Here is an 18,173-nt window from a genome sequence, read left to right on the forward strand (position 1 = left end):
AGAGAGATTAGAGCCCACACAGAAGCATACCGACAATCCTTATTTCCACGTACAATACGAGACTGGAATAGAAGGGAGAACCGATAGAGGTACTCAGGGTACCCTCCGCCACATACCGTCAGGTGGCTTGCGGAGTATGGATGTAGATGTAGATACAGCTTAACATGACACAATGTTTTTTCATGAACCTCAAAGAGTGGTTAGTTTATGGACACTGCTGGCTATCTTAGTCCTTCCCTAAATATCTGACTGAGAACTGCACTTAAATGGAAACACAAATTTAGCAATATGCTGACACAAAACACGTCTTTGCAGAATAAGAGCTTAGTGAATAAATCTTTGAATAACCTTATGCACAAATCAAGATATTTTAGTAAAATTTAGATCCTGTGAAGTAATCCATATACTACTGTGAGCACTAGCCCATGAATAATTCTACCAGTCTTCCTTTTTTACACTGTGAACAGTCTTAAAGATTGTGGTACAGAAAATAATTCATTATTAGTGCTACAATTTTCTTAATTATGAGTATACTTTCAGCAGCAAAATAACGGGGTATTAAAAAAGAAATAGAGACTGTATATAAAGCAAGGCCATCACTTCATAACATCAAATGGACGGTAAAAGAGGGAGTACCATTTAGTCCACAAATGTATTCCCTCTTGGAAACAGAAAAACTGCAGAATATATATATATATATATATATATATATATATGAGATAGCTGTGACAAATAAAAAAGTGCACCACTGGCACAAATGGTCATCTTTCTCTAAAAACTATGCTTATGGGTAACAAGAATCCACAATGTTATCAAGGACATGAGATAAATATCCAAGATTAAAGCAGTGATTTCTTTTTATACTGACAGGATAGAACTTCTAGGCTTGGCAAAGTGAAAAGTTTTTATAAAACAGATTCAACAATCAATATCAATATACATATAGAGAGAAAACATTATGAGCACTGCCAACAGCGAGACTGAATGCTGCCTGATGGAAATGCGGGTGCATGTAGCGCAATAAGGAAAATATATAAGCGGAGTACAGACAAATGAGGAATCATTCTTGTGACAATATAGGTCACAAATGGATAAATCCACTGACTCAAGCAACTTTGACAAAGCACAGATTGTTATGGCCCAGCACCTGGGAATAATAATCTCGGAAAAGGAGAAATTGGTCTGCTACAGTCATGAGCATCTACTGAATGTGGTAGACAAATGGTAAAGTTGCAAGGAGGTGACAAGATACTGGACATCCATGACTCATCACAGAACTTGGTCAGAGGCTTGTTTGCTCTGTAAAGTACAACAGGCAGCAATCCGTGGCAGATATGATGACTGAGTACAATGTTGACGCAGGCACAAGTGTTTTTGGGGGACGCCGTTCAGTGCACCTTGTTGAATGTGGGCACCATGGTAGACAACACCTAGGTTTTCTCATGGTGACCCAACATCATCATTAGTTGAGATTACAGCAGATGTAGGATCATAGGGGTTGGACTGCGGATCAATGGAAATGTGTCAATTGATCATATGAATCACGTATCTTGCTACACCAGGTCGGTGACCGTATCCAGATGTACCATTATCCAGACAAAAGACTATTTGAAACATGCACCATGCCACAGCGATGTGTAACTCTATGCAAACGAATGATTAAAACAGTATAATGACTTGTGGACAGTGCAACTGCTGTGCAAATTTATTATTTAATTTCGTGTGGCAAGACAGATGACAAGGGCCTTCCTCAAGATGGGACAGTGATCACAGTAACTTGGTGCGAAGTAGCACATGTGGGGGCACTTCTGTACTCTCTCAGTACTGATGACCCAGGTTGGAGGAAAACATTGGCTCTCAACTAAAGCCAAAGATGAACAGTGACGCAATAGACTTTGGAAGACACATGAAGATTGTATTGCCATATTATTCTGAACTGCCAAATTGATTCTCCTAATTCTGATGTTGAACTGTAAGGTTATAGTAATGTTTGCAATTCTGTTACAAAGCCAATAGTATTTGTATTAAGAACCTTGTATTGAACTGGAATAATATATTTGCATGTGTGTACCTGAGAAGTGTGGTATTTATTTACAGAAATTAATTTAGTGCTGAATCCTTGTGTTCGAGCAGAAGCTGCACTAATCAGTGAAAAAGTCCACAACTCATACTACCACAATCAAACAAACAAGCTGAATACTATTTCACCTCTCTCAGCATCTGACAAATGATTTAGGAAAATATCAGAAGACTTAAATTAGGACGGTCGGACACAGCATGAGATAATCCTCCTAAAACTGAGGCCAGTACCTCACTCAGCTATATCAGTGTACAATGTTATGTCTGTATGTACTTTGAACAGGCTGAAGCTTGAAAATCCCCAAACAATCAGAAACAAAGTACAAGAATCTCTCATTAATAGGTCTTTCTGCAACTGATCAGAATAACTGGAATCAGGGATATAAACTCTGCACAGCTCTAATGTATTTTTTTTTAATTATTGTTCTCCATCTTTGGCATATATCATATGAAGGGGTAATGTCTGTAAAGGTACCCAGCCATCACACCCTCCAGTCCTTGATGGTTCCCCACAACAGTCTCTGCTCCCTTTTGGTTGAAGAGTTCTTTATACACAATTTTCTCTGTCCATAAAATCTTTAGGGCTATCCTCCAAGACCATGTCTCAAAAAGCCTGTAAGCAACGATCCTACCCGTTTCCCGCTGTTCAAATTGATATTTTTTGATATCAGGACTGTAAAGTTATGCAAATGCTCCAAGTATTACATAAAAACCCTGACTGAGTAGTATAAGAGGAGGAACAGTGGCTATTTCAAGGTAACTGATTATTCTGGTGTGAATAAACTCATAACCTAATCTCTCATTAATTCCCATAATTATTGACGTGAGTAGATTAGCACAGATCACAGTTTGCTGTGAGTGTACTTTACAGAAGCAGCCTCCAGCAACTGTTTCTGCCTGTTAATGAGTATTTTGACTCTTCCACATATCTGAAGGCCTTCCTTCACAATGGAATATGGAGAAAATGGTGTATGAATGAATAGTGAGTGAATGAATGAACATCTGTTTGTACACAAAATTCTACAGTCATGCCCTTCACAGTTCTGCTGAATTCTGGCTACCTTACGCCTTATAAAAATAAAAGGCATATATGAATATAAAATGTTTAGGAGTAAAGGAGATCACACACCAAAAAGCAGAAGTGTTGAGTCATCAGCAGGCACACACAAAAAAAAAGAAACAAAACTGGCTAGCTTTCAGAATGAATCCTTTCTCAAGGTAGAGCACAAACTCACACGCACCTGTACCGCTACACGTTGTCAACTGCAAACACTATGTACGTCTGCGTGTTTGTTGCTTTTCTTTACCTGTACTCTAGCTTGAGAAAGTATTCATTCCAAATGTTAGAAAAATAATAATAAAAAAGAAATTATTTTTGTATGGCCTGTCAACAACTCAATGCTTCTGCTTTTGGGTGAGTGGTCTCCTTTACTCCTTAATTATTTACGTTTTACCAGATCTATCCTACTATGATTATAGTGGCCAGAAGGCTTTTAAGTGTTACTTTTGTGTGTAAGTAGGCTGTATACGTTTTCTTATTGGTAACGCCACGTAGCGCTCTGTATGAAAAATCACTGGCTGTGCCGTATGCAGTCTGTGGCTGGTTGGCATTGTTATAAGACTCGCCATTGTAGTGTTGGGCAGCGGCAGCTGGATGCTAACAGCGCGTAGCGTTGCGCAGTTTGAGGTGAGCCGCCAGCAGTGGTGGACGTGGGGAGAGATATGGTGGAGTTTTGAAATTTGTAAGAATTGGTGTCATGAACTGATTTATATGACTATAAAGGTAAATACATTGTTTGTTCTCTATTAAAATCTTTCATTTGCTAACTGTGCCTATCATTAGTTAGTGACTTCCGTAGTTTGAAACTTTTAGTTAGCTGGCAGTAGTGGCGCTCGCTGTATTGCAGTAGCTTGAGTAACGAAGATTTTTGTGAGGTAAGTGATTTGTGAAACGTATAGGTTAATGTTAGTCAGGGCCATTCTTTTGTAGGGATTTTTGAAAGTCAGATTGCGTTGCGCTAAAAATATTGTTTGTCAGTTTAAGCACAGTCGTGTATAAATTTTTCAAAGGGGACGTTTCATGTGTTCTCTCTTAATTCATCTAACTTTTTTCCAAAATCCAACATTTTAGGTATAATGACCCAATAACCGTAACAGTCTTACAGAAAAGTTTGCTTGCTAGAAAATTTACGAGTCACACTTGAAAGTCAGAGCCATGAATAAATTAATTATTTGAATCATCATTAATTATGACATACTCATTTGGCATATTGTTGGGTCTCACTAAGTAGTGATGGTAATATTCTCCTGCTGACTGAGTAATTTCACTTTTACTAATTACTGTTACTATGTTAGCGCTGGCTAAGTACTAGTATTACCCAGGGTTGTTTTTTTACTATTACACTTGTTAAACCAATACCATTCTAATCTACTGAATTTTGTTAAATGTGGTATGTTTTCACAGGCTGCTACATACTGGACCCATCAATGTTAAATGTGTCTCATAAAGCATTGAGCTTAGCAATGTCATTTAAAATGTGATAATAGGATGGTCAAGAACAAAATATTTCATTCTGAATTTTATTAACAGTCATTATAATGGTTAAAAATCATAACCAGTTTATTCACACAGTAGCATCTTTATTCAGCTTGTCAAGAGAGCCTGAATCTGTATAGATACAATGAAACTTCAATCAATATAACAGAATTTTAAGACATGTTCACAACATGAAACATTATTGCACCATTGCCATATAAAGACAATTTTCAGATATGTATCTTGCAATTCCATTCACACCAATGAAGACAATGTTTAATAGAAACCATTCGTGAAAAATTTCATTTAAAAGCATTAAAAAGGTTATCAATATCAGGAATCTAACATACACGCAATTCATAAAAACACAACGACATTACATTACCTTAGCTCGAACACGGGAGCTTTACTCACCCTGCTAGTGTTCTACATTTGCTTCAATTAATTTCCAATGAAAAATGTACTATAATGTCACAGTCCACAGTTGCAGTATATGAACTATATAATAGCTCATAAAAACATTTAAACATGACATTGCGGGGAGAGAGCAAAAGGAACTACACCCAGCTATGCCTCAGCATTTCATTACATTTGATAACAAAAGCATTACTGCTACTTTCTATAGTTGACAATGTAGCTAGTAAGACACAGAATCCAGGGATCTGAGCATCAAGCATTAACATCAAAATTTCATTAATGTTTTTAATTTTTTTTAAACTTTTGAGATAAATCTATCTGAAAATGTAGCAATCAGAAAAACAATTTTGTCCAAAAACCTATATAGTGAACAGTTAGATGTGTCAGATAAAAGCAAGCTCCTTGAATTCCACACAAAACAATTTTCACACACATGCTTAGAGTTATGTTCCATGTGTTCATTAAAGATACATCTAGCACTTAATGAATTCATATTCAATTCAGTTTTCACTGCTAATGAACAAGTTTAATGATGACCATAATCAACCAGGTCTCTCATGCTCCTCCAGCAAATATACATGGCCACTGACAGAAAAGTAAACTGATTACAGCAGAAAAAAGTGAAAAGACAGTGACTTCATTCTGAATGAAAAGGAGTGAAAGACATACAGCATCTGTAACAATGAAGGACTGCCTTTGCTTGATTCCATGGAAATAACTGAGCTCTTTTTTTTTTGACCTGTTAACTTTCACAAACTGTGCAAACTCTCACTGACAACCAAATGAAGATGTATGATGGTATGAAAATGTGTGCAAACTTCTGCTATCAACAAGATGGAATGTGATGTTCATGATTTATCTCTACCACAGTGTCTGTATCATTTGGACTTCACTGCAGTAGCTCTGGATCGTAGAGACTTCTTAGTATTTTGATCCACTTCTGGCAGTTCATCATCTTCCTCTTTGCGTTTGTCTGTAAACAACGAATGAAATGTTAAAAGAACTTCCTTACTTGTTTCAAAATGTTCAATATAAATGAATACGAAAAATAAAAATAAAATGAGGCAGGGATAAAGCTAAAAAGTATGCCTAAGCCTTATGGATGTAAGTTTTAAGATAACGATGTATGTGCTGTCACAATGTAATGTGCTCTCACTCCACATTCATAAAATAACTGCATTTTTCTATCTTCAATGGTTTCAGCTTTAGGAGCAAAATGCTCTGAACATGGAAGTACACATTTATTTTTTACTCTTTTTAGGGTTTGGTACCTCAATCCATAACAATAGAACTCTTCTATCACTTTTTGGTCTGTCCGTGCATCGAAAACCCTTTTTCTCATGAATGGGAAGGGATAACAAATTTACGTCACACATTAAGATAATCATTCCCCTGCACGAGTAAAAATTTGAAGCTTCTAAGTCAATGCAATAAAAAATACAGCCATTTATGTCACATATACTCACTGATCCACTCATTAAAACCTATGGAGTATTTCCCGTTGATCTAGAATTATGAAATTTGGCAAAAAGCAAGATTTCACAGTATACGAAAGGTTGCTAAAACTATTAATCTGTAATTATATTAAATGGATTTTTTAATTGTCTTTGTTATATGAATATCTGTATGTTTATCTGTTAAGACCTCCTTTTCTAAGAAATGGTATGACACATCCCTGTAAGCAGCTATACCATCATTGGCAGGACATCTTGGAAAGATACTATGTAATCTCCTTACTATTTTGGGCAGTTAATATCAATTTATCCAGATAAATGGTAGTTGAGCTCCATGGCTGAGTACTGAATTATTTATTTTGAACAGTATTTTCTGAAGCAGGGCTGAGAACTTTCTGCACAAAGGACCATAATTGGCCAAACTCTGTACTAAATTATGAATTTAATAATTCTTATTAATACAATATTCTAAAGTTATCTAATTTATTAAATATGTATAGAATTTTATGTCAAATATTATGAAACATGGCTTCACAAAAGATACAAACACCAAAGCGTCGTTAGATGGTTCCCATCCTGCATACCAAAAGAAATTTGCACCTTTACAAAAGACTCTGTGCCAGTGAGGAAGTATATTAAATGGAAATCTGAATGTCCAGTTTATAACACTGAAATCTATCATTGTGTCTGTCTGCCATGAAACAAACTCTTATGAGATCAGTAGCAATTTATCCTTTTCTCTAATGTTATACTGAAATGAAAGTTGTACGATCACAACCAACACATTAAAACCTACCATGATGGCAAATAAAAAGTCTAAGACACATGCAAATCACTATTGTAGAAATAAAACCATGTAACATGTTTTTCTGATTTTCTGGAATCCAATTGGTTAGCATATTTGATTCAGCACACTTGGTGAATGACCAATTGACCAATTCTTTACAATGAAAACAAAGCTGTAAGAAACCTACACTAGCCAAATAAGGTAAATGTGAGTTTAAATTCTACACAATCGAGAAAGGGCAAAAAATTGTGTAAATGAAGTGTGAGAACTTCCATGAGGCTGCTGGTTTCTATAGGGAGGTTGCAACACCAGCAAAATGCCAGAATACCTGCATAAGACTGGTAGTGGTGCTGTGGTTGGTAGCTATCAGTTCATCTCAAAAACAAGTTCTTACTTTCAAATGAGCAATGATTTTGTTTCTGATGAAAAGATCGCCTTGTGGAACACTGTCAATTTTCTTGACTTAAGAACTGCTTTGTCACATTGAGCTATAAGAACAAGCAAGAACAGTGTGCCTTGGATGCATGTGCTTACACATTCATGCAGCATATCAACTCAGGGTCAGTTATGCAATATTGGTTCTTCAATAACAAAATAGTATTTAGAACATCATAGTTATGTCATCATGCTGTCATTATATATTTTTGGAAGGATACAGCTGCAGAAGTAGTTTCTGAAATAAGTCTGTTAATAAGACAACATACGAAGTATTTCATGTGCAGGTGAGGAGGAAGGAAGGCTAGATTTAAAATGTTATAGTTGAAAGAAGCATTTAACCAGATAATGGTTTAAGGACACAGCAAAAAACCTGATGGGCTGATAGGGATTCTTTGTCTTGAGCACTTTAACATCTCACCCAATAGGGACAGAGGAGTAGTAGTAATGAAAACATAAAATATTTCAGCATGTACACCATGTGATCAAAATTTAACAGGATTTTTTTTAAAATCTTGTGGGCTTTAAACATCCCATTTTTTAATTTTTTTTTATCCTGTTGTTAAACATGTTTCTGATGCATGTTTGTATCTTCAAATGTTTTGAATTTTCAGCTTTTATTGACGGTCGAAAATGTTACATGTGTTTTCAAGTGCTCAGTGAATTTTTACTCTCAAAAAAGATGGATCAAAGAAATGTATTGAATTTTGCTAGAAAAATGCAATAAAGTGCTAGTAAAATGGAATAAAGTGTAACACCACATTAAAAACATTGACTGTGCTTTTGGCGACTACTATGAGTAAAACAAGAATTTACAAGTGGTGTATACACTTCAAAGAGGTAGAGAAAACATTGAAAACTACAACTGTCCTGGATGCCCTAGCACATCAATTTATTGCTGCAGACAATGTGAAAGTAGTAAAGAAAATGGTTCTGGAAAAATGACTGAATCATCATCAGAGAGGTAGCTGATGTCACCGTATCGTCTGTCTCAGGCCAATCAAATATTTTGCAAGTTTTGGGCATGAAAGAATGTTGCAGCAAAGTTTGTTCTGAAGTTGTTGAATTTTGACCAAAAACAATGTTGTGAAGACACCCACACAGGAATTTGCTTAATTAAGGTCAACAATGATCCAAAACTTCTAAAGAAGGTTATAACAGGTGACGAAACCTGTGTATTCGAGTATGATATTGAAATTAAGGCCCATCCGTATAAATGGAAACCACCTGAAGAATCAAGAGCGAAAGAAATTTGGGAAGTTTGATCACATGTGAAGATTATTCTCACTGTTTTCTTTGATTGCAATGGAATAGTGCATCATGAATTCCTGCCTTAGGGTCGTACAGTCAATATGGAATACTACCAGGAAGTTACGCACTGCTTGTGTGAAGCAATCTGAATAAAATGGAGAGAACTGTGGCAGAATCTCCTGTGGAAATTGCATCACAATAATGCTCCTGTTCACAGTTCAATGCTGGTTCGTGATTTTTTTGGCAGAAAACAAAACCGTTATGTTGCCTCAGGCACCGTATTCACCAGACATGGCCCGGTGCCACGTCCTTCGATTGCCAAGGCTGAAAAGAACCATGAAAGGACATTGTTTTGCCATCACTAATCAAATCAAAACAGAATCACTGAAGAAGCTGAACACCATAATGAAAAGTGAGTCAGAGGTGCTTCCAAGAATGGAGGAAGTGCTGGTGCAAGTGCATTACATCCGAAGAGGAATATTCTGAATGGCAATAAAGTTGACACTGATGATGAATAAATAAAGATTCTTGATGAAAAACAAAAACTCCTGTCACGTTTTGATCATACATGTCAAAGAATTGGTTTTAACTTACGCTCCTCCTTCTTCTTCTTGCTGGCGGCTCGCTTGTCCTGCTTGGGTTTTCGTGCAGGGGCCTGCAGTGCAGCCTGTTCTCGCAGCTTCTTCAGCTGCTGTGTGATGAAGTTCCACATCAGCCAGGCCTGTAGCGTGCAAACTGCTACCAATGCTGCTATCCTGATAACATAGAAAGACATCCAAAATGAATATCTACTAGCCATTACAAGGAGCATCATTTTAATACTGCCAAGCTACATTTTTATGATATATAAACACACAAATAATTAATTAATATGGCTTGCTACGGTGAGAAAGCAACGGAAAAAAGAAAACAATGAAGAGGCTTACAGTAAAAGAGCTGCCTATATCTGCAAAACGAGTGGGTAAAGTATCTTAACCACCTAATTGATTATTGTAATATAATGAGGAGGAAAGTTGCTACTCACCATATAGTGGAGATGCTGAGTCGCCGACAGACAGCACAAAAACACTCTCATAATTATAGCTTTCGGCCGTTAAGGCCTACACACACACACACACACACACACACACACACACACACACACACACACACACACACACACACACAAAAAAAAAAAAAAAAAAAAAAAAAAAACACCGACTGCTGTCTCAGGCAACTGAAATCAAACTGGTTGTTTTTGTATGGTCTCAACCAGTTCACTTAGTGCAAGAAAGTATAAAAAACAAGAATTGCGAGGCATCCAGCCCGAACCAGTGCATCTGTAGAAATACCAGCACAAAGGAGAACTGGAACAGTTGTTCTGTGGTGACCCGGTAGACGACATAACTTAGCCCACCATTCCTTCTTACAGCATTTAATTATGTGGCAAGTCTTTGCACAGAGCCAGTTTAAGGTGTTGAGGACAGTCTCTGCAGGGTGTACCATGAGAAATTGGGAGGGCCTTTCAATAGCCTTAAATACGTGTTGCAGTGTCTTTGGTCCACCATGGTACTGGCCTTCTATGCAGAGATCCTATAGAAAGGGGGATAGCAGTTATAGCAGCACTGGTGATTGCATCAGAAAAGTCTCCAACAAACTAATCAAGGCATTGTGTCAGAGAGGGGACAAGAGTGATGACAGAGTCCAACACACAAATTGGTCTGTCAGGCGGTGACACGGAAGTGCCAGGTCACCAGAAAATAATAACTGTCACGAAGATAATCATATAGCGACCATTGTAATGAAGTGTCAAGATTGGGGAAAAGATTGTAATGTTGATAACCAAAAAAGTTTCATGGGCAGTACGAAAGGGTATCAGAGAAAGATTTGAAAGGTGTTGGTCAATCGGAAGGCCCCTTCCAGGAAATACGGTATGCCCGCACAGTATGTTATATGCACTGAAATCCTCAACAGAAAGGAGGGGTTAGGGAAGAAAGACAGAATCTATGGTAACCTCTAAGAGTTGGAGAACAATCATCAGTGAAATATGCTTTTCTTGGAGAGCAACACAATCACAGAGCCAGATACATTTGTTTTTGTTTATAGGTGACTAATAGAAATTGCAGTTCCACTTAATTATTTTGTTGAGGGTGACCTGGTTAGGTGTAAAGGTGCCATAGGGAAGCTCACCGCAGGTTCACTGTCTGTCATCTGTGGCAGTGGAACAGCATTGATGAATAGGGCTTTGGACGGTGATGATGCGGAGGGAAGGGGATGGGCGACCTGGCACCTCCTCAATCACCAGAGTAGCCTCATGCTGTGATTTCTTCTTTTTTCAAACTACTTTAAAGGGTGGGGACTATTGGGAGGACTTATCTGCTGTGGGGATAGTAAATGAAGAGGGGACAGTCCCAGAAACCGCCACCAGCAGTTCCTTCAGCCACTGGCTAATGCTGCGTTGCTGATCTGCAAATTTCTTCCAAGAAAGTTTCATACCATGAACCCTGTCACCAAGAGATGAAGCTGCTGCTTAGCCAGATGTGATGGTCCCAGAAGGTTGCACTGCTGGAACTGCAAGAGAGGAAAGCGTACTTCCCCTATGGGCTCATTTACATGTGTGACTACCAGAGGTCTATGTGGAGGGAAAGCAGAGAGTAAATACTCAAGGTACTGCCGATGGCCTATCACAATTGTGGCAGAAGTCAATGCCACTGATACAGGATACAAGTGATTGTACCTTTCCTAAGCTTCAAAATGTGAGAGAGTATCAGAGACCTTAAGGTTGTGGTAGTAGGATCAGATAGGGCTGCCGTCTATGCAAGTAAAACAGAAAGGTAACAGCCCACATGGCGTGTTTTCATGTAGTTGCCAAATACAATCTGCACAAATTAGGTCCTCTGTACAACTGGAAGACATATGCTCAACGAACTGCTGGTATTTAAAGCACCACATTGGAGTGGGAAATATGACTTCACTTTACAATGATACACCGTGGTTTTGATTTCTCAGGATGCGAACACCTTCAAAAGCAAGGATGACAATTCTTATCAACCTGGATGTCTGACAGGCCCTCAACATACACCAAGTACAAAGTGGACCTCTCACATCTTCAAGTGTTTGCACAGTTCTTCAACCATATGCACCATTAAGCCCTGGTGAAGAAAATGGAATACCGTACCACATTCAAACTCCCATGGGGTATTACAGTAACAGGCATATCTTTGAAGTTTTTTTTACACGAGGGCAACACTAGGGACTGGGTAGCATTCACTGTTTTGACTTAAAACAGAACTTGTTCATAATTTACTGAGGGGGTTTCTCCAAATGAAGAGCAGGACTTTGTAAATCAACCAAAGCAAGAGGGTGACAGGATGGAAGAAACAAACTGTTGGGTGGAGGCTGTGGCGACACTTGTTTGTCAAAGATTGAGGCCACGACAATTATGTGAGCGAAGGATGAATTGCATGAACAGCTCCCTACTGTGCAATTCAGAGAGGCTGGTAGTGCAGGAAAAGATGCAGATGGCTCAGCTTGTGAAGCAGCCACTGAAACTGGAATATTGTGATCGCCTGCATGTTGTACCACTGGGTGGTCAAATGTGTTCTTGGCAATAATTTGGCAGTTCATAAAAAAATTGAGAAGTGTTAACAGCAGAGTTAGTGTACAACATGGCTGCTTTCACAGGTGGCCCAGCCTCTGGCTGAGAAGGAGGAGGGGAGGGTTGGGGGGGGGGGGGAGAGATATGAATGTGACAGGACTGGATTAGGAAGTTCAGGGTGGATTTATTGGGCAGGTATTGCACCATGGTGTAAAATGGGGATTTGGCACCTGTGGCAACGGGTTGGTAGTGGGAGCAGCATAGGGATGGATTGAAATGTTCTGTAGATTGGGTATATGATGGAACATCACTTCAAGAGGAAGGGTCTTCAGTAGGATGTCCCACACTTCAGGGCACAATAACAGATAATCAAAGTCCTGATATGGCATATGGTTCACCTGTTCCAGTTGAAGGTGACATAGGGTGATTCGGAGGGAGAGGGGTTGCTCGTTTGTAGCTGATTTATGGTAGTGGTGGTGGCAGCATTTAGACTGTGTAAGGAATGAGGTGGTGGGTTTGGAGTCTGAAGGACGTTTGGAGAAATCGTGTTCAACAGTGGCAAAGATGATAAAGGCATCCTCCATGCAGTCTACTATCGTGATGAGACAGTGACTTCTTCGCAGAAGGCCTCCGCTAACAGGCTGGCTTCGCCGACTACAAGTGCTGCCACAGTGATCCCATCCCAGAAGCCCAGCATAACCCACCTGCCACCTTCTACTGAAATCCTTAGCCCTTCTCAGAGCCTCTCCCAAGTCCATTTCCCTTCTCACAGCAACGACACCCCACACATCCATCATCTACAACCTCCCCAAAATCCACACATCCAACAATCTTGGATGTCTCTTTCTAGCTGGCTATAGTGCTCCGACTGAACCAATTTCTGATCTTGTTGACAACACATCTGTTGTCGATGGCCTTGCCACTATCACACCTACCTCTCCCAATGTCCTCCAGACTCCAACAGAGGCCAGGCTGTCTTTAAAAGCAGCCGTGTCATATATCAACTCTGCTGCAAACACCACTCTGCTTTGTCGGTATGACTGCCAGCCAGCTGCCCACCAGGATGAATGTCCACTGCCAACTGTTGCCAAGAACAAAGCTGACCATCCAGAGGCACAACGCGCAATTGGGTGCAAGATGCTCAGTTTCAATGTTTGTTTCACACCCCCAGCCATCTGGATTCTTCCTCTGCCGCCCACTTCTCTGAACTATGCAGATGGGAGTTAACCTTGCAACACTTTCTTTGTTCCACTAATCATACTGTCCTCCACCTCTGGTAATACACTATCCTTACAGCATCCACTCAACAGTTTCCACTTCGTCTGTCCTGTTCACCAACCAATTCAATCCTCATATCACCTTCAGCATGTGGCGCTCTCCACTGGCTCCGAAAACTATGCATCACATATCTAGCCTGTGTACTTGCCACCCCTCCATCCCACATTACTAGTAAGCAAACTGGCTGTCTCCCTTCAAGCCACTACACACCCCTTTTCTGCTGCCAGTCCCTCTTCCCCCTGGAGCCGCATTTTACTCTACCTTGAAAAAATATCACTCTGGAAGCTAGAAAGTTTCCTTTCATCTTGTGTGCCTACCAACGACTCACCACTTCTGCTTTTCAGTGAGTGGTCTCCTTTAATGCAAAAGCACAAGGCTTGAGCAGAATGTTGCTGTGGCTAGGAAGATGAGAGTGGGTGGAGTCTGACATACGTATCATGGAGAGAGAAACTCATTTCACCTCTAGAAAGTTATAGCCTTGGTGGAGTAATGCACAGAGATTTTCAATGGCTGGGTGTGGGGGCAATGCTGCCAAGCTTTTAGGAAGCAGGAGCTGTGTTAATCAGAGGATGAGTGAAGGACCCTACCTGGAAGATTTGTTTCTGAATTAGGAGGAGAGAAAAGCATTGGAGAGGTTTTTGATGTAGGTGTCAACAGATTCGATGGTGAAGCAAATAGTCTCAAATGTAACGTTCTACAGACTTATCCCAACTGCTTCAGATTCAAATGTGTCAATAGTGTTCTAAACCACAATGTAAGTACAAAAAAGGAATTGAACATAGAAACAAGAACAATAAATGATAATCAAATTTACTTTGCAATAAAATAAGGAAAAAAAACAACACTTACAGTAGACGTAATGTATTTACTGGTTTTCCAAATACCACCCACTTCTATCTCTCTAACAGACACGAGCTCTTCACATCCCAAGTACAAATCTTTAATATGTCTTACATTGTTTTATACTTGCCTTATCACTGGTATGTTGAAATTTCCTGTCGCAATATCGAGTCCTTGATTGTCACTGAGTGCCAGGCCATACCAGAAGGTCAGGACCGATAGAATTATGGAACCCAGTCTCACAATAACAAACATCACATTTGCAACCATGAAACCAACTGTAAGAATAAGGCACGTGTTATTAAAATCCAACAAATTATATTAGTGACGCAAAAGTGAACACTAAGAAATAACAGTTACCTGTGTTGTCATTTTCACTTTTGTCAATGAAATGCAAGAGTTTGGCAGCATGTGACATGCCCTCAGAACTGTAATGTAGAACTAACAGACAAATTCCAACACGAGAGAAGCTGAAATCAACAACAGTGGTCATTAGAAATTAGACAGAAATCACACACAAATAAAAATAAATATTATTTCATTTAAAAACTTACTTTAGTAAGTATGCTGCAAGAATGTAAACAAGAGAAATGCTTGCCAGTCTAATACGGGCTGGCATATCTTCTCTTTTTGTTTTTTGCAGGTATAGCTCTGGAAAACAGTGGAGCCAGTAGGAAAGTTGTATAATGTAAAAAAACTTGAACATGAATACCATTGTGTTGTGTGGGTATCCATCCCACAGCAAGGATATGTTCATGAAATACTCCTCCCTAAAAAAAAAAAAAAAAAGAATTTTCAGCTAAAGTATAAAAAAATGGGAAGGCGTTCAAAGTAAAATAACCAATTTTTCAAACATCGAATCTTTAAACATGATAAAATTTAAAAAAAAGTTTAGCTTGAGCACACATTTGTTCCATTTTGAGCATCTTCTGATAGAACAGTAATGATGTGACGCATATATTTTGCTAAATGGAGAAAATCCACTCACGTTTTTCAAATGTGAATCCATTATCTTACTTTTGGAGTATTGGTGCTCCAGATTTGAGAATACAGTCAATATAGTGGTGCTAATACCTTGGTTATTCTGTACTTTGAGCAACATTTATATTGAATAATGCACATTTCTGGCAATTTACCCATGAGGCTCGATTACAATACAGACTTCATAACACCACCGTCCCCACTAAGTTCATTTAAAATATATCCCACTGACAAATTCTATCTAGTCACAGAACACCCATTTCTGACACAAAACAATGAGGCCTCTTCAAGTTTGAAACATGTTGAGGTAGGCTTGCAGCAGTTCTCATTAGCTGGCATGATCTTGGGCTGCTCCCTGCCAGCTGATTCCAGAGACTCTCTGGATGTGTCTGTCAGAACAGTGTGGCATGCTTCTCCTGCTTCCTGCATTCCACTGCACCATCAACTTTTTTTGAACATTCAGTCTCAGAGCCATAGTTCAGCACGGTTAGAATGTCTTGTTCATAAAATATTTTCTTCAAATTTACCTGCATTTTTAATCTGAAGACCAATGAATGGTTGCCACAGGTGTATCATCCTAGCTTGACACCACCTTCCATATAATAATAAATGGCATTATGAATAAATACCCCATTATATATTTAATGCAACATTCCTCTCATCACTACTAACAGTAATGAAAACAAACTACTGAATTTTCCAACATGTCTACAATGTAACAAATACACATAAGAAATTAACTGGGTTCAGTCAGTTACAGCACATATATGACTAATAGCTAAAAGTTAATAAAGCAACAGTTTGGGAATAAGAGAAGCATATATAATCAATGACAAACATTAACCATATCACATTTTCCTCGAAAGTGAACTTCCCAGAACAATGACAAGCAAATAGCCAGCTGGTAGTAAAACCAAGTCCAAACACACAATGCACTTAAGAATAAATTTTACATTGAAGGGCAATATGCATACCTACTGTCAACAAGAGTGTAACATTACAACAATTTTGGCTACAGAGTATTAGATAGTAATTTGTCACTACTAACCTGAATATCACATCTCCACCCCACAGCACTGAGAGGAGATAGAATATTATCAATTGCCCTGACTCATTGAATTCCCTGTGTTTCACTTTAGACAGGTGTAATTTGCGGCTTATTTTGTCCAGTACATATTCTTGTATAATAGCATGCATTACAATGCAGATAAGGAAGTAAAAGAAAACAGCACACAAATCTTTCAAGCCATACGTATAATGCACCACAGGTATTTCACCAGGTGGGGTTTCGGTCTCCTGCGTTACATTATGATGAACAGCAATGAACATATAGGCAAACGGTGATGTCACCTATAACAAAGAAAGAAATAATTTTGGTATTTCTGATATGCATAAAATATATGACAACTGAATGTCTCTTATATAAATAAATAAAAAAACCATCGGCTTTTCATTGTGTTCCCATGGTTCTAAATAATTTAAATTGAGATGCAACAGTGTAATTGCTCAACATTTGTTTACTGCAACATTCTTCATCGGTGCCTAGCTACATATGTACAGCGACTGTCAGAGATTTTATGGACAAAAGTCAAAATATTTATGCCAACAACGCTTAATGTGTATAACAGTTCAATCAAAAGAGTGTAAAATGCTGATACCATACTGACCTACAACACAAGCAAGAACACTTTGAATCAGCGCAACTTACCTGTATCATAAGACCAATAATGAACACCATTGCAACGCAAGATACAATATCTGCGTGATTCTGAATGAAAAATTCATGACTAAAGATTGGTGGATTTTTTGACGACGATTTTCTTGGTTTAAGTCCCATCTTCGAGTTTGCGTACCCAGTACTCGCAGCTGGTTAACAGCCAAACAGCTGTGCGAAGCGCACGTCCGGCAAAAGGAAGTAGCAGTCTGCCCCTGAACAGAAGCTGTGTGTTGTCCCCCCACACACCACGCAGCTTACGAGTTGTCAGTACCGGATGTTGTGTTGGCACTGCTGTAGATAAATGAGGGTCCCAGTTTACAATGTTACGGAGTTTGTGGCCTGCAATTCTGAAATAAATTTGTGCTGGCTAATATACAATTTAAGAAGATCAACAATGGTAAAGCACCTCAAAAGTTTTCAACACTATTGGTTTGTCAACGTGACTGATGTATCGATAGTCGATGTAAAAAAAATCAGGATAATATTGTATCTATGATATTATATGAGTACCAAAACCCTTTGCTTATAACTAACAACACCGGCGTGGTGTTGTTATAACCATAAAATAGAAATACCTACTTTGTGCCTATAAACAGAATTTATTATATCCGTAGCAATCATTTCAATAGCAGTTTTGAATATTAAAGTATTGGGTTTATCGCGAAACCGTGACGATCAATTCACCCTGGCCGTCACGTCACGTCAAAATATTTGACAATGCTTTTCAAATGTTAACATTCACGTAGGCCGTCAACGTACCGTCATGTAACGTCACGTAACGTGAAGATTTTCGAGAAAAAAGTTTTGACTGTGTTGTCATC

At 38.7% G+C, this 18,173-nt stretch overlaps 1 protein-coding gene across 1 annotated transcript; it reads right to left on the reverse strand.

Moving 5' to 3' along the window:
- Nucleotides 1-4,645: 4,645 nt before the first annotated feature.
- Nucleotides 4,646-17,884, reverse strand: LOC126335645 (translocating chain-associated membrane protein 1). Its single transcript, XM_049999104.1, has 7 exons — nucleotides 17,344-17,884; nucleotides 16,684-16,985; nucleotides 15,209-15,424; nucleotides 15,015-15,124; nucleotides 14,785-14,932; nucleotides 9,554-9,714; nucleotides 4,646-6,005 (listed from the first exon to the last, which is right to left on the reverse strand). The coding sequence occupies exons 1-7, from the start codon at nucleotides 17,470-17,472 to the stop codon at nucleotides 5,911-5,913; spliced, it is 1,161 nt and encodes a 386-aa protein (XP_049855061.1). The 5' UTR covers nucleotides 17,473-17,884; the 3' UTR covers nucleotides 4,646-5,910.
- Nucleotides 17,885-18,173: the final 289 nt, after the last annotated feature.

Source organism: Schistocerca gregaria, chromosome 1 (assembly GCF_023897955.1).
Source record: "Schistocerca gregaria isolate iqSchGreg1 chromosome 1, iqSchGreg1.2, whole genome shotgun sequence".
In the NCBI taxonomy this organism is placed as follows: domain Eukaryota; kingdom Metazoa; phylum Arthropoda; class Insecta; order Orthoptera; family Acrididae; genus Schistocerca; species Schistocerca gregaria.